Genomic DNA, 27,674 nt, shown 5'->3' on the forward strand with positions numbered 1-27,674 from the left:
AAATGGTTTTACCTTTGACATTTCTGAGTAAGTATTTTTTTTAGAAAGCTAGAAATATAATTCCAATTACCCATCTTGTAACTGTGGAAAAATGCACAGAGAAAGAGGGGACAGAATAGAACTGTCATAGGACATACATAAAAATACAAATAAAAGTGATTAAGAAAATTAATATAACCTTTGCATGAGTTACAGCTGAAGGCTATCTTTATTCTTCTACCACTTCTTAAGTCCTTATAATACTGTGAAAAGTGACTTCAGAGCCAATTTAAAAGACAAAGAGATCAATTTTCTTTCTAGTTACACCTTATTTTTGCCCAAAGCTGATTACCCAGCATGATCACTATTCTATTCAGAGAAGTAGCTTCAATTGACATTTAACTGACTCCAAAGAAGGGAATCCACCCTTGGAGAATGAAAACACTTTGCTAATAAGCATTTCAAACTACTGAAACTTTTCCAAAAGAGAAGTGAATTTTAAACTCAACTTCTCAAGTTGTTAATTTGAAGGGATGACATTTCTATTTGGCTGTGATTAGGTCTTTGTGAAGCCCATTAGGGTGAAAAATCTGAATAGAGCTGTATGTGTTCTTTCCACATGTGTTGTTCCCTTATTGTACAAAATTTGGAAGAGAGCCATTGACCATACCATTACTTGGCTTTTTATAGCACACTCCATGCATTTTCTCTTATCTATAATGCTTTAATCTCATTGTTCCACACTCTCATTTCTTTAAGGTAGAATATAATCTTAAAGAAAATTGTTCACTGATCAATCTTTGCTACTTAATTGTTGTACAATAAAATCTAGTTCATAGCAGTGTGTATTTCCCACACTCAACTTGGTTTCCAGAGCAGAACTTCTATTCAGTGATTTTTATTTTCATATGGGATAATAATTTACAGATATACATCGTCAAATTGGCAGTGTCACAAACAATACAGGAAGCAGTTATCCCCACTTGTTGAAACAAACATGAGTATAGTGAATCAAAAAATGAATTTTACTGCTCCCCAAAACTTTAAATGTTGGAAAGCAGTCAAAAACAACAGAGCCTCAATTAGTCTACAGTGGTTATTCAATCAAGGTTAATTACGAAACCCTGGACTGAGGAAAGGAGTCAGACGTTAAATCACTGGCTGAACAAACAGCGGACAGGAGTTCACATTCTCAGAACTTACACAGTTCCAGGTGGACGTGGCTTGCCTATAATTGAAGCTTCCTAAGACTGGGAGAGTGAGTCACGGGAACTCCAGAGCAAGCTGACAAGGGAGAGTATCTATATTTGCAGTTGTGTTTGATCAAGAGACATGCAGACACATGCATGAATGTGTGTGTGTGTGTGTGTGTGTGTGTGTTCACGCACCTGAGGATATGCAAGCACATCACACACACACACACACACACACACACACACAAAGAAATAAAACTCTCACTATTTCATTTAAGAAATTAATCCAAATTTAATCAACAAAATATGTTAATTACTCAGTGTATATGCTTTGCACAAAACATAAAATGTAGAGGGAAATGAGGGTTGTGAGAACATGTGCAGAAAAGGAGCCATGGAGCCGTGATCTCAGTGATTTAAGAAGTATATGTAATGAAGAGAGGAAGTTATAACCTTGCCATGAGAACCCTTGATATGGCAGTAGTGGTCTATGAAGAGGAATGCCAGGTATGCTCAGTAGTGGGCAAGCAAGATGACAGCAACATGCTGAGGATGGCAGTGAATGTTCATGGGTATTCTCTTATTCCCTTTGGAACCCAGGATATGCTAGGAGCCCAGCAAAGACTCTCCAGGTGTTGTACCCCAACTTATCGATTAGCCACAAGCAGCTCATTTACATGCCATACTGTTGGTATCAAGATCAATGATGTTGCTATGTGTCTTGCAATGTAAATATTCCTCAATAGGAAATGATTATCCATGCTATTGTCCACAGAGCTGCAGTGGTGTTGTTTGGTGTGCTTAATTGTGCTGTGTGTTCATGTATATACGTTGTAGGATCACCCATGCCACAGCTTTTGCATGTTTGCAAAGGTCAGAGGATGGCCTTGGGTGTTGGTTTTTACCTTTTACGCTATTAGAGGCAGGGTCACTTGCTCCTGACCACCCCTGTTTGTGCCATACTGTCTGGACCCCAAACATCTGACAATTTGTATTTCCATTTTCCATCTCTAGTCTAAGGACACTGGGATTACAGATCCCTGTACTATACGTTCTGGCTTTGCATGTGTTCTGGGCATCCGAACTCAAGTCACTAGACTTGTACAACAAGTAATTTACTCATTGAACTGCTTTGGGACTGCAGGAGAAATATTTATGTGAAAGAAATGCTTTGATAATTACACAAATACTATAAAAGTGAAAGTGGTGTGATCTTAAATCAAAATAGAATATAGTAAAGAAATTATACTAAACAGTTTTTCTTTATGCCAACATTTAACCAACATCTAACAATAAGAATCTGGGGGTGGAGGTCTCAGATTCAATATTGTTTAATAATAAGTGAGTCACTTTTACTTACGATAAATGATCATTAGTTACTGAATTTTCAACATTTCCTATGTGATTCTAATTTTACCACAAATTTAGAGCTCCTGGCATAGATGAAACAACTGATACATGAGACAGCATGTAAAATTTCACTTTGCAATTTCATTCTCTGGAAGCAACAAATTGTTAAAGCCTGCAGTGAATTTTTAGTGAAAATCAGATCTTTGCTAGTCAATGAGTGATCCATGCCCAAATAGCATGATTTTCACCCCAGAATTTTGCAGAAATGAATTATTTTAGGCCCACTTTAGATCTGCATGTGTTTTATGAACATGTTAAATTTTGACAGTTACCTTTCTGAATTGTTGGGTTCAGTTTTTTTGGGGGGACAGATGTTTTGTGAAACCCTTTATTATATATTTTATTTTTTTACAAATTAATATTTTTTATTTTAGAAACACTCTTATCTACATATTCATATCCCCTTTCTCTCGCACTCCTATCCTCCCATGCTTCCCGCCAATCCACCACCCACTCCCCAGAGATAGTGAGGCCCTCCACAGGGGACCATCAAAGTCCATCATATCTTTTGGGGGAGGACCCAATCCTTTCTTTCCATGTCTGGACTGCAATAGTACCTCTCCATAGGGAATCGGCTCCCAAAATCTATTTGTGATCTAGGAATAAACACTGGCTACACTGTTAGAGGTCCCATAGACCTTGGCCTCCTAGCTAGCACCCACATTCAGAGGATTTGGTTTGGTCCAATGCTTGCTTCCCCTGCTTTACGACTAGGGTCTGCGTACTCGCATTAGGTCAGGTCAACTGTTTCTGTGGTTATCTCCAGCATCATCTTGGTTCATTTGCTCATCTCTCCTTCCTCTCTGCAACTGTATTATATATTTTAAATTCTGCTTAAAATGGGAAAATTTTTTTTCTGTAGGAATGTTTTCTTCTAAAAAGTAAAATTGGTTTTAAATTATAACCTACTTATGTAAGAGTATATTCTTTATTCAAAAATGGATGGACAAACAGACTCTTGAATTAGGCTCTTTTTCTATTTTGTCTGTAATGAGAATGATTAGATCCTTCTCCTAAGTTAATATGCTCAGAAATGATACTTTCTTTCAATGTAAGTGATCAAGATGAAAATAATTTCAATACAAACACAGATTTTAGTAGGACTCGGTGCATGAGGTCAGAGACTCATCATTGTCTTTAATGGGATTTGTCTACTATAAGCATACTAAACTGACACTCAGTTTGCATTAAGTTACAGAATTTTCATGCTGGAGTACACTTTCTCAGCAAGCTAGAATAATTCACATAAATTTTATAATTACTTTAACTTTGTGTGGATTTACTTTGTCACTGTGTAGACAGATATTATTGTTCCTCCAGGTCCCATAGCCGTTTAGTCCCAATAAAGACACTGAGGCTTACATTAATTAGAAACTGTTTGGCTGATGGCTCAAACCTCTTGTTGGCCAGCTCTCTCTTAATTATCATCCCATTTTTTAAATTAATCTAAGTATTTCCACATGGTCTTGGCTTACTGGAGAATGCTAAGACATGTTATTCCTTCGGTGGCTACTTGGCATCTCTCTGGTGGTTCCTCTCTGCATGCCTCTTCCCAGCATTCCTAGTCTGGTACCCATGCCTATACTTCTTGCCTGGCTACTGAACACTCATCAACCAATAAGAGGAACGTATATACATAAGGACATCCATCATTAAACATGGGTATTACTGTGTCACTACAAAGATTATTTAGACATTTTATAAATTTAGTTAAATTGTCCGAGTACTTCCGTATGAGTACTTGCTGAGGTTTATGTGTTTGTTTGCTCTTTGAGACCAGTCTGGTAGCATCTGTAAAAACAAGTTCAAGTCTTGCTCTTCTCAGTTCTTTCATTAGTTTGTCTCCCTTGCAACGGGTCATTTTCACATTCAGTTCAAGTTGTCTCTACGTAATAAATTTTTGACCAGATCTTCAAACCAAGGGAGATTTTTTGGTAAAATTCAACATATCCTTGCTCAGATTAATGTAGAAATGTGGCTGGAAACATTGTATTTCAATTTACTCCAGTATATCTGCTACTTGGCTTGCTGTTTTCTGAATGCAAAGATGGTAATACAGTAAGCAATAGGAAAACAGTAATACTACTTAACCTTTAGAATGCAAATTACCATATCTTAAAACATACAGAATTACACCACTATGTTCAATCTGAAAACAACTCAGTCAATACCTTACTTGTTTAATCAGAGTAAACTGTTATCTGGTGAGAGGAGATGAAGTCCATACAGGTACAGTTACTGTAGGAGACTTAATAATATTGTAAAGTATACTCAGGTTAAATATCAATCCTAACATTTCTTTTTCACGTTACTTAATTAGCTTCTGATTTTACAAATTATACCATCATTGCTTTTGTAAAAAGCAATAGACATTCCTGCAGATTATTCAATATGTTTAAAATAACAGGTCCTCCTGTGTCAAATTCAATTAATTTTCCCTAGTGAAATGAAAACAAGTCTCCAACTAAAAATTACATGTTCACTTTCACTTGCTATTGCAGTGCTGTCTCTACAATGTACTTTCTATGCAGAGATATCATAACCTGATACAGTTTGATCTCTATTTCTTTGATGGAAGAATTGGTATGTCAGGAATATGTATGCCTGTGGTACAGATATAATTTATCACAACATATAAGCCTTGGTAGAAAAATGGCTATTTCCATTATTCCTCTAATTGCTTATGATCCTTTTAATTATTAGTACATAGAAAATCTGTAAGTTCTAGGACAGCATCTGTGTTGTTGCTCTTAATTCTCATGATTTCCAGCATTTAATAAATGATGAAAATTTTAGTTGATTGAATGTACAATGAAAGTATAATGCCTCCCCCTTTTGTTTAGGAGATACTTCTGATTGCTAAGAGTAAATACATAAACCCTAGTGTGATGGATCCTCTATTTGAAATTATGTTTCTCTGTGGCTACATAGTCCCTAATTTCTCACATATCAAAACACATTTTCCTCATTTATACATTTTTTCAGGATTCTTGTTCCACTCTAAGTGAATTCTTTTATTTCAAAACTAAAATTTTATAGAGATTCAAAAAGAATAGCAATTAAACATGCTGATTCCTTAACTCTTGTATTAACTAATTACAAAGCAGTATATAAAAATAACACCATAGGAAAAGTGTACCAGTTTGTGGTTGAATAATTTCCCAGCATGCACAAATACCTGACACATATCTGCAATCCCAGAGGTTCCAAGGTAGAAAGTAGAAAAACGGAAATCAGGATTTCAGGCATCCTCAGTACATAACAAGTTTGAGGCCACCCCCCAGGCTGTTTGATACCTTGTCTCAAAACTAGTGCATCATATACCTTTGATATGCTTGAAACTTGAAAATTATGTTAAAATCAATCCCACACATTAACATTAAACTTAAGTGACCAAAATAGCTACCAAAATTAACCATCATCATTAAATTCATTTTTCTGTATTCTTATATGCTTAAGACCTCATTTCAATATACCTCTTTGCTATGCCAACAAGTGGCTTTGCTGTCTTTTGCGTCTGCCACTTCAAACCTTCCCCATGTCTTCCCTTTGACTATTTAGTAAACTTAACCATACTGCTTTGTCTGCTGGGTCCAATGATCTCTTTCTACATTCATCGATGCAGTTCCATCAAGAGTTACAAAGACCTCATTTTTCACCGTGGAAAAGATTCCATTTCTATTTTCTGGATTTCTGCTTATCTCAAAAGGATCATGTTTTTGTTTTGTGGTCATTCTAAGATGGTCATATGATATTAAATAATGTTGAATAACTTTCTTCTTAGTGCTTTAACCACTAAAAGTCCTTCCATATAGAGCATGCTGTCTCCTGCCTCTATCCCAACTTTCCATCACTCTGATACTATTACAAGACCAGTTGGTTCACATCTTTAATCCTATACTCACATAAATACATCACAGATTTTTGGTCTTTCATGACTACTGGAAAGTTACTGTCTTATTCTATCTATTTGCCTCATTATGTATTGAACAAGTAGGTCTAACATTCAGCACATTAGAATGTCACTACAAACCACAAGGGCCTTTCAAAGGATAATTAAGATACAATAGGGCTGCTATAGTGGGTCTTGGCTCATTCTGAGTATGTACTTTGAGAAAAAGATGTCAGGCCACTAGACATAGCCCTGTGTGTGTATGATGCAGGTATACCTTTTTTGAGATAGGTGTCCATTTTAATCCTAAACAAGACTCCTCAGGAAAACAAACCTGCTGGGAGCTTGGTCTTAGAAGAGCAGCCTCCAGAGCTGTTAGAAATTTAATGTCTATTTAAGCCATCCCGTCTGTTTTATGCTGCTTTTGTACCCTTTGTCCCTTCCAACCCCTTGCTTTAAATAAATTAATGAATATTAGTTAATATCCTTCACGTTTTATTTTTGTGGTTTTGAATTTTGAATTAGGGTCCCATTATATAGCCCTGGATAGCATGAAACTTGTTCTGCAGACCAAGCTGTTCCTGAACTTGTGATAATCCACCTGCTTCTGCCATTCAAGTACCAAGTCCTAGGATGCCAGTCTACCACTTTGCACTCAAGATTCTGGTATTTTCTTATCTTAAATTCTGTGCTTCTTTTCCCTTAATTAAAGTGAAAACATTTCACGGACACTGCCTGAATCTTCCATCAACAAGGCACTTTTCTTCACCTTTTATTTAGTCCTGTGTGTACTTTCATCAGTATTGTAAACTCTAGAGATTAGTAACTATGGCATCTCATAGTGTTTACCTAGACACAACGTTACAATTGTATATGTATACAAATGTATATGTATTAAACTTTAAATGTGTTATATTTATAGTTACTTTTAAATGTAGTCACATGTATATAAAACACATATTTACTTATGCACTTACAACTTGTGTATACTCAGAAACAAAGTTGAACCATTTTGATGTGAAAAGTTTGATAGTTATTGACATATTTCACTCATCATCTATCTCAGAACAGTCTTTGTATGTGTGTATGCCTATGTGGTGTGTGTGTGTGTGTGTGTGTGTGTGTGTGTGTGCGTGTGTGTGTGTTTGTGTGTGTGTGGGCAATATGTTAGTGTGTTGTATGTGTGGGTTTTATGTGTCGTGTGTATCTGTGGTATATGGTATGTGTGTTTTGTACTGCATTGTGTTCATGTTATTTGTGGTGAATGGAAGCTCAGAAATCTGCTACAGAACTTTGGATAAAGGCTCTGTAGCAATAACCTGCAGAGCTTTCCATTCCTTAATTACAATGGCTAGAGTTTAGCTGTGTCTCTTTCATCTCTACCAGCCAAATGCCAGGAAGAGGGACAGAGTCAATCATGGGTACTTACAGTAGCTATCTCTCCAGAAATAGGTTTAGTGGCTTCTAGCTGCAATCCTAGCTAGGACGTGGGACTCCAGGATCAAATGAGCTGGAGGTCAATTTCAGCTACATAGTGAATTTCAGGTTAACTTTGGCTACAATGTGAGGCCCTGATTCAAAAATTAGAAAGGGAAGACGAGAGAAAGAAAGAAAGATAGGAAGAAAGAAAGAAAAGAAGGAAGGAAGGAAGAAAGAAAGAAAGAAAGAAAGAAAGAAAGAAAGAAAAAGAAAGAAACAACAAAACATTACTCTTCTCCAGTGGACATATATTTGACTATTTCTACAGTCCTGGTAGCCAGAGATCACCACAATTCAAAGTCTGACGTCAGAGGGATTAGAATGGTGTTCTTGCCACATATAAGGCTTACCATCCATAAATATTCAGAAGCAAATGGGTAACCATGAAGGCAAATAGAGATGGTTCCTCACTTTCTATTTCTTCTCACTCTAGGATTTCTCTGCACATACTCTCCCTGCTTGCTTGTCACCAGGTTGCCCTCACCCTCCTCCAGTGGACTCTCACCTGCTTGCCCTCACACTGCTCCAGTGTACTACATGTGGAACTCTTCACACATGTTTCTGCTCACCTTTACAAGGAAGCTCACTTGCAGAGCAAAACATGACCTGCATATGTTCAAATACCGCTCTTCTCTCTGCAATAGATCTTGCTCTGTGTTCTTATGAAGAAACACATGCTATTATAACATAGGAGGAACAAAGACCGAGAAAAACCTTTCCATACTGTCTCCTATACAAAGAGCAAACAGATGTATTCATAATACTAAAGATCATGTCAATCTTCAATCTAATAACAATTTAATGATATGTATTGACTTTTGTCTGTTTATGGTGTGTATGTAAGTGAGTGTATGTGTGTGTATGTAAGTGTGTGTGTGTGTGTGTGTGTGTGTGTGTGTGTGTCCACAGGCATGCAGAAATGAGAGGTCAATATTGGGTATCCTTTTCAATCAGACTCTTTTTTTTTTTTTAGATAAGGTCTCTCACTGAACCTAAATTTTGCTGGTTTACCCAGACCTGCTGGCCATTGCTGCCTGAAGACTGCTATCTCCACCTCCTCAGCGCTGTGGTTACTATTTACCACAGCCATTTATGTGGATGATAGGGACTTAACTCAGGTCCTCATGTTTGTACAGCAAGCACATTACCTACTGAAACATTTTCTCCTGGCTTTTAGAAATGAAAATTCTTCTCAGATTAGAGTGTTGTTTCTTGTATTGGTTTCATTTAATTAATTTATCCAGTCAGTCAGTTTACAAGGTTGAACATCTCCCCTATGTTTGGTCATGAATGACACTAAGAATCTGTTGTCTTACTCAGCTCATGTTGCTGTATCAAGGTAGACTATACTGGATAACTTCAAGGATAAAATTTTATTTCCCATAGTTCTACAATATAAAAGTCAAAGACCAATATATCTTTTTCTGGTGACTGAGAGTCTGTTGAGGACTGATTCCTGGATCATAGACAGCAGTCTAACCTTTATATAATCACTTGGCTAATAGAGAAAGCAAGCCCTGCCCTAGATTCCCAAGTGTATAAGAATCCTATTCATGGACTGTTCTAGTCACATTACAAAAATCTCCCTTCCTACTACTATTACATTAGGACACTGGATTTCTGTGTATAAGGGAGTTAAGTATGGAATTCAAGCATCCATGTAATTTGTACTAATGAAGATAACTAACAATAATGAATGTTTCTGTGCTTTATTTCATCTTTTAAAGCCCGTGAGAGGTTTTACTTCTATAGTAGTAAAACTGTGACTTGGAGAAACCACATAATTGTGAAATTACTTAGACAGAAATCGTTGGTGTAGGTATATCAGTCTGGAATTTTGGAATTCTGGGTATAACTCTGTATTGCTATGTACATAATCTTATAACTTCCCAAGAACTTTATGTTGAGGCTAAATAAAAGTAAAATATTAAACACTATACTCATAATCTGAGTTCTGTGATAGAAATGAGAAATATTGACTTATGACTTCCAGTGGGGATAGAAATTGTCCTTGGTGTGCTTTCACTCAGAAGAACAGAGCTTGGTGTACACAAAGGATGAGTGTGAGTAACCAGAAAGCTTTCACAGTTGCCCAAAGTTAGGTTGATGCAGCCCTGCATAGGGGAGACAGCAAGGCTGTGCAAAAAGGAAAGATGGGATTGTAAATATCTTAGGTAGAGAATTGGACACATTTGGCATCACGAGGGGCTTACTACCCCTCTGATTCAGATAAGATTCTATGGGCATTCTAGGAAATGTTGAATGACAATACTAAGGATGGCTTAGAAACAGTACTTCAAAAATAATATTTTTATCAAAGCATAATCCTCTGACAGCAAATTTGATTTTGCTCTGGGCTGATTGACTCTGAAGCTCAAATGAACATAAACACAATTAGTCATTTGCTACCTTGAAATGAGGCAGATATTTCTAATGTTCCTTGTAATTTTCAAATACATACAAATCATATTCACCTGAAGATCATTTCAGTTGCATAAATATGTAGCCCCTCCAACATGTTGATCACAATTATTAACACCATTTAGATAAAAACTGTGACCTGACTTCTAGAGTTTACTACATAATAACATGTAAATGTAAAACTCCTTTCACCTGAATTAGCACTTATTGAAATGTGTGGAATAATTCTGTCTTGGCATCAATGCATAATTCTCCTCTTTCTATACTCTGCATCTTCTCTGATTGGAATGCACACAGACATGCACACATACACACATGCACACATGTACACATACTTGCCTAATATATACTTACCATTGTTCTTATGACAGACTAGACATACAAATGGTTTGCCATTTTCTAAGTGTTTTATAGCAAGTGAAAAGCTTGAATTTTTTAATTCAGCTTGTAGTTCATCAAAATCTCTTTTGTTGAAAGGAAAGTTGTTGCATGCATTGAGGGTTCATTTTTATTTTCCATTGGGAAGTAATCTATTTTGTGCTATTTTAGGTTGCTGTATAAAATAAAAAAGGCTAAAATATTAATACTGTTTCTGTCTCATGATGGGAAGGAAGGCTGAAATCTAAGTTTCAGCCTACAAGGTCAGAAAAGGAGTTCTTGACTGATTCAATTAGAGCTTGATTTTATAGCGGTGTAAGACTTAAGAGTTTTTCTCCAACAATTTGGCTGGACCCTCACTATAGAAATAGAACACACTAACAGGAAACCATTAAACACAATTTATGTGTGAACAGGCCTGCTCCGATGCTGTGTTTAGCCTTGGCAGGACAAAGCACAGGTGCCTACTTCCATCAATTACCAGTCACTATGACAACATAGTTCTATTAACTCTATGGTCAAAAGCATTCATATTCATATTTTAAGAATGACACAAATCTGTTCTTTTCAGTGTTAATCAGCCACATTCAGAATTCTTGCCTTGACACCCACTTGAATAATGAATTATCTTTAGTGTTTGTATGCTTTTCCCTCCTTTTGGTCATCCTGCTTTGCAGTGTTGTTCAATGCACCTCCCTGGAGGGAAAGCAGTTCCAATATTACATGAATAAAAGAAAGCCAAAAATAAGATTATAGTCAGGGTTTTCTTTTTTTTTTTCTTTTTTTTTTTTTGGTTTTTACGAGACAGGGTTTCTCTGTATTGTTTCGGAGGCTATCGGTCCAGTCCGGCCTCGAACTCACAGAGATCTGCCTGCCTCTGCCTCCCGAGTGCTGGGATTAAAGGCGTGCTTTTTCCTTGCTAACTGCTTAGGTTTATCCCATGTTTCCTTGCTAACTGCTTAGGTTTATCTCCTGCCAGCCGCCTGGGCTCTGCCACATTGTAGTCCCCAAATAAACACACAGGAGGCTATATTAATTATGAAGCTGTTGGCCTTGCTTGTTTCTTACTGGCTAGCTCTGACTTAAGTAATTACCCCATAATTGTTAATCTAAGTATGTCTCTTACCGGAGAATAGTTCCGGGCTTCTGACCCTATGGCGTTACATGTTGACTCTCCCTGTGTTTCTCCTTCCCAGCATCCTCCTGGACTCCTAGCCCCACCTATCTAGATTCCTATTGGCCAGCAGTAATTTATTGACATATACACAGGACTTCCCCAACAACCACTGCCCGGCTTATAGTCAGGGTTTCCATTCAGATCAGTAGTTATAAATACAAAATTGAAACTAGCTTTGGTGGAAAAAAATCAAACAAACTTCAATTTATGGTTAAGGTTCAGTTTGGGGTAATACATTTTTGTTTGTCTGATTTGGATTGTATACTGATCTGATAGTTCAGTGTACACAACTGGAATAAAGATACCCGTGTTCAGACAATCTCCTCATTTTTTGTCTGACACTGTGGTGCCTGGGTAGACATTTTCCTTCTACAAGTCTCCCCTCTTTTTCTGTAGAGTGGATACTGACACCTAGCTCCTCTCAGGATTACTGTACTGTCAATAATCTTTACTAAGTCTCACATGGCACCAGACATTGGTTTATCCATATATAGTATCAGCAAACAAAGATCTCTGTGTGTGGTGGTATGGGAGGTAAATTATGCAAGACTCCCTTCTAAGACTTAATATTTTATAAAAGACACTAAAATAAAAAATGTAAGTCTCTTGTATGGAGTAGGAGCTCACCATTCTCAACATATTCAACCTGACTATGAATGTAAGTGATATCTTTTTGTGTGTTTATCAGCAGATGGTATGTTTAGAAGCTCATGTAAACATGGGGGAGTACACAAAAACATAGAGCCGCAAGCTTCTTGTCTTCATCTATTTCCTCTACCTTTTTTCCCTACTAAGATGACATCTCTCTCTGAACCTTGAGCTTACCAATATAGCTAAACCAGTCTGGAGAGCAAGCCTAACAGATGTTTTTATCTTCCATTTATCACCACGGAAGCCTGGGATTACAGGTCTATCCTACTGCAGTGGGCTTTCTACGCCATTTCTGAGAGTCTTAAGTCAGGTTTTCATGCTTGCATGGCAAGCATTTCACAGTGAGCACCCTCCCCACTCCTGGATTTTTTTAAATCCCAAATTTTATTTGATGTGTAGTGAAATCCTTTCTTTAAAGCTCCTTCAGTACTTGCAGTGACTAAAGGCAGTCCATGTAAGCCCAGAGAGCTCATAGAAGTTCTTTCTCCTCTTCTCTTCTATAGGCCACATGACAATGACTCCTCACTCTTGAACCTGTACTTAAACAGCTCTGCACTGACACACAAAGGACATATACTACTCTCCCACTGTGCTTAGACCCATCACATGCAAAGGGCCATCCAAATGCTCAAACATCAGTAGAGATGGAATTTCTATCCAACTGAATGAGGTCCATTTCTCCAGTTCTTATTTTCTCTGTCTCAGATTGATTCATTCTCTGTCTATGTTTATCTGTCTGTTTCAATAAATTAGTGTGGTTCTTTTAAATGGTGCTGAAATTTTCAGTTCTTATTTTTTTGAAGGAAAGTATTAGACTACAGTATGCAGTTGAAACAAACATTAATTTGAAAAAAATTGAAACAAAGTAACAGGAATCTTGATTTCCTCTCAACTGCCTATCCCATGTGATTTCCAATAATAAATTTACATAAGACACACATATGTGGCGTGGAAGGTGGTGTTTATCGTGGAGTGAAATAGATACCCATTGAGGATGAGGTGAAAAAGAACCGTGGATATCATTGCATTGGAAAACCCTCCTATGGAGTGAGAATTGGGAGGATCAAAGATATTGTTGAGAAATATAACCGCATTCTCAAAGCATGGTCATTGACAGTAAGAGAGACCACTGTGACAATTCAAGGCCCTGTTACAGGGTAAGAGTGAGCAATAGACAGAGAGACCATTGTGAAGGACAGTACTCTCATGGTATGGGGGTGGACAATGGACAAACTGAGCTCTCTGTGTGCTTATATAGGCTTTAACGATTTCCTGAAGTCCCTGTAAGACACAGCTTTTGCAAGGAGCATATTCTTGTCTTGGGCCTGCTGATAGACAAGGCCCTTTGACCTGACCCTTTAACTGAGGGACAGTGGAAAGAACTTTATCAGAAATTTTCCTCCTCCTAATCTTACCATTTTCACAGCTGCTTACCAAATCCCATCTCTACCCAGGGGCACAAATGTGACAATTTGCATTATTAATAGAATACATAAAAATAAAGAAAAAAACAAATATCCATTTTCATCAGGAAGAAATAGCCTTGTCTTGATGGACCCAAAGCCTAAGCACTGCTGCTATCTATTCCATTGAACATTTCACTGGTATTTGAAAGTGTAAGGAGAGAGAATCAGGCCGCATTCTTCCTCATTTACATGGTATTTCCAACCCTAAAAGGGGTATCTGTCATACTTCTATTGTCTTTCACCCACTTTTGCGAATGTAAAAGTATTGTTTGTTAGGTTGATAGGAGGTGGGCCTGACAGTGTTCATGAGGAAGAAGTTCATTCATAACCTTTTTTCCTGCTAATTTCTGAATAATGACTTCACCATGGTACACTCTAGAAAGACTGGATTGGGCTTGTTACAGGAAATACTTGGTTTACTTTTTTACAAAATTTGCTTATGAATATTCATGAGGGATATTTCTGAGGTGTGTCTATGGGATGAAATGACCATTTTTTCCCTCCAAAATCATGGCCACCTTCCCAAGATCATCTTGAAAAACCTACAAGAGCTTTTAGATAACTTTTTTTAAATGTTAATGAAAGCCAGGGCATTTTGAGGATGCAGACCTTTTGTTAGTGTAACTGTTTGTCAGCTTGGAACAATCCATGGCACCTTGATTGTGATACAGCAAGATGAATCTCACAATGGGGCATTTGGGATCCTGAGGCAATACACCAATAAGATTCTTCTGCAATCTCTTGGTACTGTGTAACTAAGGGCTTATATTAATATAAATCACCTCTGTTTCTTGCATTCTATGAAACTAGGACTCAGAATTTAGTAAAAAAGAAAATAGATTTACTCATACATTGACCAAATTAGGGTATGTTGGGTGGTTCTCATTTCCTCCCAGAACTTTAGTCCGAATTATGATTAACAGAAAGCCTAGAATCAAAGGTAGAGTATATGTACATTTAAATAAAAGATAGGCAAGTGGCATTTTCATGAGGACAGTCAACCTGATACTAGGTAATTTCAAATACATTTTTTTCTTTGAGTCCAAGAAGAAGAAAATGGAGCTGTAAAGATTCCCCAACTCAGCCAAGCATTGGTGGCACATGCCTTTAATCCCAGCATTCAGGAGGCAGAGACAGGCGGATTTCTGTGAGTTCAAGATTAGCCTGGTCTACGGAGCAAGTTCCAGGACAGACTCCAAAACAATACAGAGAAACCCTGTCTCGAAAAAAAAAAGATTCCCCCACTCACATTTTTGTTTTCCAAGAGAGAAGAGTCCAGTTTCTGTGAAGTATCTCTAATCACTTCTGGCCTGGGAGTTCTCTTGCTTATAAGGCCATTCATTTAAAATTTTAATTAACTTAAATGTATATATATATATATATATATGTATATATGTGTGTGTATTTATATTCATGTATGTGTGTATATATACTTCTTCCCAGATCTTCAAGATTCCAAAACACAAAAATCAATTTGACAAAACTATAAAAGAAACAATAAAAATGGACAAAAAATATGGAGCTCATTTTGTGTTGTTCAATTACTACTAAACATAGAGCCTGACCTGGAGTGTGTGTGATATACTCACTGACACTCTATCGTAGATAGGTCATGGCCATATGGGAAAACATGCTGCTATTATTCACCTAGAAGACTATAGCAATAAAATATCTTATAATGATATATTTGTTTGCCCATAGATCAGTACATCTCTCAGTATTCACTAGAGAAGCTTTTCTTCCAGTGGATGGTATTTAAGAGAGTCCCACAAGTGGATAATCTGCAGAGAGTAAGAGACTTTATATCTCTAAGTGAGTTTCTTTATCAAGCCCTCACCTTAAGGATCAGAGAAATTTATGAAAGAAGGGTAAAAGATTGTTAGGACCAGAGTTGGTGGATGAGCTCCAAGGGAGTAGCATCTTTTCAACACAAACGGACTTACATACACATGAACTCATAGACTGTGGCAGCATGCACACAATCTTTTCAGATGCCAACCAGACAAAACTCCAACACAGAGAAGAGAAAATGTATGTAGTATCTCATCCTTAACAAAGAAACTATTTGCAGTCTTTCCCTTCTGGGGAAGGGGAAATGTAAGTTTATTCTTTTATGAGTAAAGGGTACAAATTTTGTTTATCTTTTCTTTTGGTGGAAGCTTCAAGCTCCAAATCTCTGCATTCCTGTCAAACACATTCATTTTGAAAATGTAAAGAGAGCAATTGGCCGATAGCAAAAAGGACAAAAGCAAATGTACCTGTAGAGTATTTCTTTCCTGCTATAGTGTCAGCATTGCTTATGTACCTGTAGGGGGGGATGGAGTGAGGTGGGAGGTTGGGAGGATTAGAGGGCTAGGGAAGGAGGGGAGGAAGAGGGAACTGGGAGTGATGTGTAGGAAGTTAAAGAAAAAAAGAGAAAGAAAAAATATGTGCCTCAGTTAGGGTTTCTATTCTTGTAATAAAACACCGCAACTGAAAAAAAAAAAGAAAAAGAAAAAGGAATGCAATGCTCACATACTACCAGGGAAGAAATACTCTACAGGTACATATGCAATGCTGACACACTACCAGGAATCGTAGAATTGAATTGGAAGTGATAGATTTTCTGTACCAGGCATGTCTATTTTGTGGCCAGCATACTGCATGCCTCCCAGAATATTGTAAATGTGGCTCAACAAATTTGTAAAGAACAAGATAGGTTCCAGTGTCAAAAGGTTGGACAATCCTGGATCTGATGAAACCAATAATACCCCCCACCCTCTTGCCATGCTAGACAGTTTTCTTTGTAGTTATATACATAGTTATATCTTTTCAAAGAGATATACTAGAGATATGAGATTTGGATATGAGTCAGCCAGAAGCTCTTCATTCCAATGAGCACTTTTGAATTGATGCTAGGTTACCTAGAAGAGAAAAAAGCTTAGAGTAGCTAAAGTGGTTAAACTAGAGTGGGAGAAAATGCTTCTAAAGTATTCACAGATACAGATACATGAGCAAAACCAGAATCTAAATTGTTATGCCAAATATGCAGAACAGGTTTCTCCAAATTCTAAGTGTATAAGAAATTCACAAATAAGAATAACTTTATACTGTGATGCCTATGACACCTTAATTCTTTCAAATAACTACTTCAGGTATTACACAATGCCTTCCCTCTTGGGAGAATCCAATTCTTGACTCTTTGCACTGGGAGACAATACCTACTTAGAATGTTATATGTTCTTGAATACACCTTATCCCATTAATACTTTCATTACTAAAGCTTCATTGTAAAATACTAGGATAATTCTATGACTGTGTGCTTTACAAACAAATGTTCATACCCTCAAAACAAAAACAGAGTAGTATTAAGTCTGAGATTGAAGTAATTGGGTGAAGTTTTAAAATACAAACAAAATAAAGCATAAAATAACATTTTCTGATGAAGTGTATTCTCATTACTTAGAGGTCATTATGTTAGTGAGTGAGAATTTACCTTCAGAAATATCAAAATTGGTACAATGATGTCTATTACAAATTATATGTTAGGTTACATAACAGTTTTTAAAAATTACATGTAATTGAATAGAGCTTAAAATTAGAACCCGATGAATAGAATCCAACCATATATAGCATCTGACAAACATTTTATACTAGAGAAAATATCAGGCAAATCTTTTCACTTATGCACTTTTCTTAGGTATGAGAGATCCTTCTGCATGTATACCTGCATGCCAGAAGAGGGCATTAGATCTATTATGTATGGTTGTGTGGCACCATGGGGGTGCTATTGAACTCAGAACCGCTGGAAGAACTGCCAGTTGTCTTAGAGAACCATGAGCCATCTATCCTTCAAGCCCCTGATATGTTTTATTATAAAAATTAATTATTATTTTAATTTTATGTGAATTTCTGTTTTGCATGTTTGATGTCTTTGTGAGCATGTCCTATCTTAGAATTAAAGACAGTTGTTAGGTGCCTTGTCAATGCAGGTAATTGAATCTGAGTCCTCTGGAAGAGCAATCAGTGGTCTTAACTGCTGAGTCATAGTTCCAGCCCCTCTACTGGTATCTTGAATCTGGTTCTTTCTTATTTTCAAAATATTTTTTATGAATCTGATACATGTTCATTATGAAATAGATTTATCCTTCATCATTCTCTCTCACTTTGCATTTACCCCTAACATATCTATCTCTGAACTTTACCTCCTCTCTCTCTCTCTCACTCTCTCTTTCTTTCTCTCTCTCTCTTTCTTCTTTCTTTCTCTCTCTTTCTTTCTTCTTTCCTTCCTTCCTTTCTTCTTCCTCCTCCTCCCCCTCCTCCTCCTCCTTCTTCTTTCTCTCCTCCTCCTTCTTCTTCCTCTTCTCCTTCTTCCACTTCTCCTTTCCTTCTTCGTTCTTCTTCTAATCTTCCTTTTACTAAATTCCAATTAATTTTTTACATATGAGCATGAATATTGGGCCATCAAAATGGGCATGAGAAATCTACAAACCTATGGTGTTTTCTAAAGATGCTACTCAATAACACCAAATAATACCAACAAAGCCATACCTCCTGATAGTGCCGCTCCCTATGAGATTATCTGGGCCAATTTTATTCAAGTTACTACAGGATTTATAGTCAAGTAAAGCAGGATTTAAATCTTAGCTCAGAAACACTGCATCCCACAGCAAACCATTGAATCTCCTTAATCTCCCTTACCTTCCCTGTAAAAGGAAGGTGATAGCATATCTTTCATTCTTGTAATGTGAATTCAGAAAGAAGCCACATTAAACACTTAACATTAGCCCCAATTCTTCTTCTAAGTGTAAACTTAAAGCAATGTCAGTACTCTGGAGGAAGAAGTAGGGAAGGAGAGAAAAATTTCTAGTTCATAGGGGTGGTAGTTGAAGACAACACAGAAAATAAGTTAAGGGCTGAAAAGAAGGTATTCCCCTGCAGAAACTCCCCCAACACAGAAAGCCATGAATTTGGTCATCAGCATATTCTTGTGCTCATGCCAATTCTTGCCTGCAAGATGTGGTTAGCCTTTACAAATTATATTTTGAAATATTTGCAGTATTTATAATGACGTACCTATGTCATACTTTTAGTTTTGTGATTATTAGTTTAGAAGTCTCTCATCATATTTTACATAGTGTGCCGGTAAGGTAAATAATGCATCTTTTAGCTTTGGCTTTCATAGTAGATTGCCACTGCTGAGATGGTATGGATAGTAGAATTGTGTTTCTTACAATTCTTGAGATCAGTGAGCAGCATAGTTGCTTTTTGTGAGGGTCTATTGTAGGCATACATGAGGGTAATTCAGAGTGTATTTATGCAAATAGAGAAGAGCCTCCTAGATCTCTTGTTAGAAAGACACCAATCCTACCATGATAACCCTGGCCTCAGGACCTCATCTGTGGTGGCTAATATCAACTCCTAAACTGAAAGGTTCTAGAATCACTTAGGAACAATAGTCTGAGGTAGAAACACCTGTGGTAGATTGTTTAGATTCGGGTTAAGGTGGGATGGCCAATATTAATTTTCCATAGACCCATTCCAAGGTTTTCAGTTTTAGACTGAATAAAAGGAGAAATGAAGATGAACAGTAGCAAGTATCTTACTACTTCCTGACTGTGGCTATAAAGTGATGAGCTGCCTTGCATTTAAGGTGCCATGATGTGTCTGTCATGATAGACTGCATCACATAACTGTAAGCCAAAAGAAACCTTTCCATATTAATGTTACTTTAGTTAGTATAGTTTCTGAGAGATAGGAAAACAATTAAGATTATTTTCTAACATCCCCATCTTCAGATATATTCATAGTGGGATAGATTACAATATGGGGAAATGTATTAGCAGTGTAGTTCATCAATCACAGATGCAATGTAACTGTCAATTTTAAGAGAACTTAGTTTTCATCACTGCTTTATCAGTGAGAAAATTGAGTACACAAGGGGTTTGATGGCTTTCCTAATATGGTAAAGTCCTAAAATTCTCTGATAAGTTTCTTTAGTCTTCTCCCCATATAAAAAATATCAGACAGGGTAACACTTCTTCACAAGTCACTGAGAAGTCATAAATAGAGACATGCAACGAACTTGGGAGAGGGAGAAAAGATGACTGAAAATGAGTCTGTTAGTGGCATATTGAAAACAGAATCTTGTCTGTAAGACAAAAGCAGTCTGAGAAGAAAAGGAGATGGCATGGAACTCTGTTTAAAGCACTAGCATCCTGAATACCATAGGAATTAGAATAGGTATACTAGAAGGCCATTAGTATCTAATTTGAGCTTAACATACCTCCCTAAGATAATTCAGAATAATATGAAGCCTGGAGGTTTTGATTTAATAGAGGACAAAGTCAGAGTAGTGGTTAAAATGCTTTCAGAGTGTAACTCTTGACGAAGTAGAGGAAACTGAATGAACACACATTAGGTAATGTGGGTAAAATGCCAATGACAACACAGCAACCATTACTCAGACTGTCTTACAAACAGTTCCCGATGGAGTCTCACTGCAGGAAAAGTAATTAAATCCCCAAAGAGTTGTCCCATTCAAGTGACCAGGAGACACTGAGTGCGCAGGACATCAGCCGTACTGTGGTCAGCATCTGCGACTGCAGCTAGATTGCTTGCTTATATGGGAATATTCTGAATCAGGCCTTGCAAATACGGGGCTTTCCAGAAGAAATAGAAGCACTCCTTGAGGACTTGGAATTGAGCTCACAATTCTGGTATCCAAAATTACAAAGAATATCTCACTGAGATCCTTGGCAAAAAGGGGGGAAATAGATGAAGCCATATAGCTAGCAGGCTAAATGAACTCCTCACACAAGGAAGTAGAAGTGTCCACTTTGCACCGGAGTTCTTTTTCCATGTTCGATTGGATTGGAAAGGAGGAATGCAGAAAAGAGCAAAAGCAAATGGAGTTTCTCTGTGGGTAGAGTGCTTACCTAGCATGTACAGGTTTTGGGGTTCAATTCTCAGCACTGCACAAACCAGGAGTAGTGGGTATTACCAGCAAGAAAAGGTCTATGGAACTGGAGGTTATCTTCCGTTACATAGCTAGATCTGTGCTACATGAGACCCTAGCTGAAAGAAAGACAGACAAATAAGAGTGGAAAGACAAAACAGGTTTCCATGTGAAGAAGAGGGGAAAATGCTAATAGAAAAGATTTAGCTCTTGACAAAAATATATAATCCTGTGTTAACACTAGGGAAACTCTATAAACATTAGACAAAATCTAATCAATAGGCAATTAACTTCTACAAAGCTCATTGTTAAATGGTTTTGCAAACATGGTTGTTCATATTTTCCAGGATGATGTTGCTGAGCAGATGAAAAGATGAGATCATTTTTCTTCTGTTATTTTTCTTTATAATTAGCATAGAATTGTGTTTATGGGTATGCATAATAATCAGAAACCTGTATACAATGGGCAATGATCAAAGTGAGATAATTAACATTTCCATGTCCTTAAGCATTTATTATTTCTTCTCATTGTGAGCTTTCGAACTCCTTTCTTCCAGCCACTTATAAAACAAATAATGAGTGATGTCTCCAACATCCTCTGTGCTGGAGAACACTAGGACTAATATCATGGGTTTGTTATGCTAGTAAATTGCTTTAGACGGACATATAACTACTTATTCTTCACTGTTTTTGAGGATTTTAACAAAAATTGTATTTACTTTTGAGTATTTTATTGAAAATCAGGAGTATGTGAGCCTATATTTCTTAGTTGTCGAGGTCAGTATGGTAAATTATTTCTCCAACAGTCTGCCTATTTTCTATAGTGAGTTTGGAGGCACCCATCTGATTTGTGTTTTAATAGAATGACATGGTTTGCCAGTGCTTGAGTATTTACACAATACAAATCTGGATTCTGAGGAGTGGCATTCCATCAGCACAAAGAAAAAAACATTTTCAAGCAAAATGAAAATTGCCTCTGGATGTCATTACATCAGTTGTTCCATTTGAAAGTCAGTAAAACAGACCAGCGTCTTTATTTTTTTAAATTGAAATTAGAAACAAGCCTGCTTCACATGTCAATCCCAGCTCCCTTTCCCTACCTCCACCAACATCCCACCCCATCCCCCCTCTAATCCCCAGGGAGGCTCTCCATGGGTGATCCCCAAAAGTCTGTCTCATCATTCAGGACAGAGCCTAGGCCATCCCCATGTGTTCAGGCTGAGAGTGCATCCCTCCATGTGGAATGGGCTTGCAAAGTACATTCATATTCTAGGGATAAATCCTGATCTACTTTAAAAGGCCTCATAGATTGCTGAGGCCTCCTTACTAACATGCACGTTCAGGGGGTCTGAATGAGTCCCATGCTGACTTCCCAGCCATCAGTCTGGGGTCCATGAGCTCCCTCTTGTTCAGGTCAGCTGTTTCTGTGGGATTCACCAGCCCAGTCTTGACCCCTTTGCTTATCACTCCTCCCTCTCTGCAACTAGGTTCAAGGAGTTTAGTTCAGTGTTTAGCTGTGGGTCTCTGCTTCTGCTCTATCAGCCACTGGATGAAGGCTTTAGGATGGCATGTAAAGTAATCATTAATCACATTATTGGGGAAGGGAATTTAAGGATTTAAGGTAGCCTCAAAACTATTGCTTAGTTTGCCAGTTGGTGTCATCCTTGTAGATCTCTGGAAATTTCACTAGTACCAGATATCACCTCAAAATTATTATGGCTCCCTCCATTGTGGTATCTCCCATTCTGCTCTCCTCTATTCTGCTCCCCCACCCCGCCCCACTCAACCTTCCTGCTCCTCAATTTCATCCCCCTCACTTTCTCCCAGCTCCCTCCCCCCCCCATGCTATCAATCTGCTCAGGATATCCTGCCCTCTTTCCCTTCTCTAGGTAGCCATGCATGCCTCTCTTATGGTCCTCAGTGTTTCCCAGACTCTCTGGCAGTGTGGACTGTAGGCTGGCAATTCCCAGCTCCATGTCTATAATATGAGTGATTATCATACCATGTTTTGTAACCAACATTCTTCCTGCCAGCCTGGTTCCAGAGCTGCATCAACCCACACAGAGACTCTAATAGTTACAATGCTTTTGGCCAATTTCCATGGCTTCTCATTGGCTAGTTCTGACTTAAGTATTAACCCATTATATATATGTGTGTGTGTGTATGTGTGTGTGTGTGTATGTGTGTGTGTGTGTGTGTGTGTGTGTATGTGTCTTTTTTTTAAACAAGAAGCTTATTTAAACAGCAGGGTACTTGACTTGAAGGGAAAACTATCTAGGATCATTTTGTTCAAGAGTACTTTACCCCTACTTAAAGACAGATTGCCCTACATGTAACAGCTATGTACAAAAAGTTATAAAATTGTCCTTGGTTTTACAATGATAAAAGAAAAACTTAAAAATTTTCCAGTCAAATAAGGTATGCAAGGATTTTGTTGTTGGGCTCTTTTGTTAAAACACTGTGAGCAAAATAGCTTACTGGAATATAAAGATAAAAGCTGAATTAGCATGCCACTAATGGAGAAAAGGGCATATTTTATGGAACCAGTACTTCCCCCCAGACCATCGCCATCAGACATCAATCAAAAAAGATTATTGGCCATTTCCTTTAAAAGAGAAAAAAAGCACAATATACTTGTGCACATATACCAGTTACTTTATGTACAATAAAGAAATGGGGACAGAAAATGAAAGAATAGAGAAAACTATACTGTAGTAGTCAGGATGTGGTGGAACCAAATTGAGGTTTTCTTATTGTGAATGTATTATTGGTCTATAATAAAATTCTGGAGTAAAGTAGCAGGTTCTCTTTTCAGTAGACACCTCCCATCTGCTGCTGGAACATATCAATTGTATCTTCATCCTCCATTTCCAACGGTACAGGTGTGTCTGTCTCATAGATTGGTTGTGCATCAAACCGGAATCTGATCTGCCTCATCAACAATCCCTGTCGTTCACAATAGACTTTCATTAGTTTACTAAGAGGTGTATGCCTCTTAATCTTAAACTGCACCACAGAACCATCCTGCCCTGTCACCTTCAAATTAATAAGATTGCTGTTCTCAACATTTACTCCTTCCTTTGGTTTCTTGTCAGCCATGGTGAGCTGTTAAGTCTCCTTAGATGCTGCTTCACAAAAGAAGCACTGAGTTCACACTGAAGGAGCACACAGGCAGCACCAGGTGTGACCAAAGGAGGTGGCAGCAGTGGACAAGGCAGAGGGCCTAATATATGTATTTTTATGAGGTTTTATCTTACCGAGGACATCAGCCTCATGCTTCTTCACTTCCTGGGATCACATGGTGACTCCACACTATTGCCTACATTTCCCAGACTTCTCCTTGACTCCTAATCCCACCTATGTTTCTCCCTATTGGTCAGTAATGCTTTATTTATCAACCAATAAGACAAACATACACACAGAAAGACTTCCCCCGTATATGTCTGTCTTTATGTGACTGGGTTACCTCATTCAGAATGTCTTCCTCTAGTATCATCCATTTGCTTGAAAATTTCAAGATTCCATTGTGTTTTTTTACCACAGAATAGTACTCCCTTGTGTAAATTATCTTTATCTGCTCTTCAGTTGAGGGGCATCTAGGTTGCTTCCAGGTTCTTGCTATTACAAATAATGTTGTTAAGAACATAGTTGACTGGTGATCAAAGGGATTAAGACTGGGCTGGTTTAACCCCCAGAAACAGCTGACCAGACAAAGGTTAACTCTTTGAATCCCAGGCATCAGCCTGGGAATCCAGCATGGGACTGATCAAGACCCCTGAATCTGGGTGTCAGTGAGGAGGCCTAGGGAATCTATTGAGCCTTGGGCAGCAGATCAGTACCCATCCCAAGTATACACACGGACTTTGGACTCCCATAGAACAATGTGAGGTGCACTCTCACCCTGAACTCTTGGGGAAGGGTCTAGGCCCTGCCCTATATGAAATGACAGACTATGGACACCCCCATGGAGGGCCTCACCCTCCCTGGGGGAATGAGGGGATAACAGGGGGGGGTTTGGGGGAGGGCACAGGAGGAGGGGAGGGAATGGGAGAGGGACCTGGAACTGACTTGTGAAGCAACCTCGTTTCTTATCTAAATTTAAACTGGAAAATTAAAAATAAAATAAAATAAAAAAAAAGAACATAGTTGAACAGATGGCCTTATTGTATGAATGTACATCTTTTGGGTATAAGCCTGCCTGGACCAGCAGGACACAATGGGGTTTGAGCCCACAGGAACCTGGAATGAATGAGACAAGAAACACGAGAGAGCTGGACAGTAAGACAGACCTTCCAATGAAGCTACATTTTAATGAGAGTTCTGTACAGGCTTAAATAAGAGAAATGAGGTAGGTGGATGGGCACAAGAATGAAGGACAGTGAGGGAGGAGTCGTTGCCTAGTAACCAGGACACTGAAGGTAAGCAGGTAACAGGTGATGGCAAGGTTAAAGGGTCGTAGAGGGAGGGGGTTAAGTGATCTAACTTTGGAATGTTACCTTCTTGCTGTCAGCTATTTCCTGTGAGCCTGTGAGCCCAAGGTCTACTTATTAAGAAGCTGGGGAGGGGGTGAACTATTCTTTAAAAAGACTGACAATATTTACAATATATTCTAAATACAATGATCACTCCTAACATATGCATAAAAACAGAATTGCTGGATCTTGTGGTAGCCTGATTTCCATTTTCCTAAGGAGTCTCCATACTGACTTCCAAAGTGGCTGTGCATGTTGGCACTCCCACCAGCAGTGGACAAGTGTTCCCCTTTCTCCACATCCTCTCTAGCATAAACTGCCATTAGTGTTTTTGATTTTAGCCATTCTAACAGGAGTGAGACAGTATCTCAGAGTTAGTTTGATTTGCATTTTCCTGATCTCTAAGGTTGTTGAGAACTTTCTTAAGTGTTTATCAATCATTTTTAGATTCCTCTATTGAGAATTCTCTATTTAGTTCTGTATGCCAAATTTTAATTGGATTATTTGGTGTTTTGGAGACTGGGTTCTTGAGTTCTATGTACATTTTTGAATTCAGCCCTCTGTCAGATGTGGGGTTGGTGAATATCATTTCTATTCTGTGGGCTGCCATTTTGTTTTGCTCACTGTGTCCTTTGCCTTACAGCAGCTTCCAAGTTTCAGAAGGTTCCATTTATTAATGGTCAACCTCATTGTCTGTGCTGCTGGTGTTATGTTCAACAAGCAGTCTCCTGGACCAGTTCCTTCGAGGGTACTTCCCATTTTCTCCTCTAAGAAGTTCACGGTGGCTGCATTTATGTTGAGGTATTTGATCCATTTAGATGTAAGTTTTGTGCATGGTGATAGACAAGGATCTATCTGCAGTCTTCTACATGCCAATATCCAGTTATGCCAGCACCATTTGTTGAAGATATTTCTTTTTTCCATTGTATAGTTTTAGCTCCTTTGTCAAAAATCAGATTTTCATAGGTGTGTCGGTTAATATCAGGATTTTCTATTGATTCCATTGGTCTCCCCGTCTATTTTTGTGCCAATACCAAGCTGTTTTCAGGACGATAGCTTTAAAATAGTGCTTGAAGTCAGGGATAGTGAAGTCTCTGGAAGTTCCTTTATTGTAGAGAATTGTTATGGCTATAATGGATTTATTGTTTTTCCATATAAAGTTGAGTATAGTTCTTTCAAGGTCTGTGAAGAATTGTGCCTGTATTTTGATAGAGATTGCATTGAATCTGTAGATTGCTTTGGCAAGATTGCCATTTTTCCTATTTTGATTCTACCTATCCAAGAGCATGGGAGATCTTTCCATTTTTCTGGTATCTTCTTTAATTTCTTTCTTTAAAGATTCAAAATTCTTGCTATACAGGGCTTTTACATATTTTGGTTAGTGTCACTCCAAGATATTTTATGTTTTTTGTGGCTATTGTAAAGAGTGACGTTTCTCTGATTTCTTTCTCAGCCCATTTATCATTAGTATATAGTAGGACTACTATTTTTTTGAGTTAATCTTGTATCCTGCTACTTTGCTGGAGGTGTTTATCAGCTGTAGGTGTTCCCTGATAGAGTTTTTTGGGTCTCTTACGTTAACTATCATATCATCTACAGGTAGTGAAAGTTTAACTTCTTCCTTTCCAACTTGTATCCCCTTGATCTCCTTTTGTTGTCTAATTGCTCTAGCTAGAATCTGAAGTAAAATATTGAAGAGATATGGAGAGAGTGGACAGTCTTGTCTTTTACTGATTTTAGAGAACTTGTGTTGAGTTTTTCTCCATTTACTCTGATGTTGGCTGTTTGTTTACTGTATATTGCTTTTATTATGTTCAGGTATGTCCCTGCTATCCCTGATCTTTCCAGGATCTTTATCATGAAGGGGTGTTGAATTTTTCAAAGACTTTTCAACATCCTGTGAGATGATCATGTGGTTTTTCTTTTGCAGTTTGTTTATATGGTAGATTACATTGATAGATTTTTGTATGTTGAACCATCCCTGCATCTCTGTGATGAAGCCTATTTGATCATGGTGGATGATTTTTCTGATATGTTCTTGGATTCAATTTGCCAGTATTTTATTCAGTTGTTATCTTAGTTTTCATTTTCTTCTTGTAATATAAATGAAAATATTCAGAAATGGCCTCTACTATAAACAAGAATGTGCTCATAGGATAATCACAATATTTTTATATTAAAAATGACAACTTCTAAACATCTAAAAAAGTAGAATTCAT

At 37.8% G+C, this 27,674-nt stretch overlaps 2 protein-coding genes across 12 annotated transcripts in view; one reads left to right on the forward strand and one right to left on the reverse strand.

Moving 5' to 3' along the window:
* The window catches only part of Nlgn1 (neuroligin 1), a 926,408-nt gene that overhangs the window by 607,903 nt on the left and 290,831 nt on the right, over positions 1-27,674 (forward strand). The gene's annotated exons all lie outside the window — the stretch shown is intronic.
* LOC121143237 (small ubiquitin-related modifier 2-like) lies at positions 23,795-24,197 on the reverse strand. Its single transcript, XM_040754620.1, has one exon. The coding sequence runs from the start codon at positions 24,080-24,082 to the stop codon at positions 23,795-23,797; it is 288 nt and encodes a 95-aa protein (XP_040610554.1). The 5' UTR covers positions 24,083-24,197.

Source organism: Mesocricetus auratus, unplaced genomic scaffold (genome assembly GCF_017639785.1).
Source record: "Mesocricetus auratus isolate SY011 unplaced genomic scaffold, BCM_Maur_2.0 Super-Scaffold_100011, whole genome shotgun sequence".
Classification (NCBI taxonomy): Eukaryota; Metazoa; Chordata; class Mammalia; order Rodentia; family Cricetidae; genus Mesocricetus; species Mesocricetus auratus.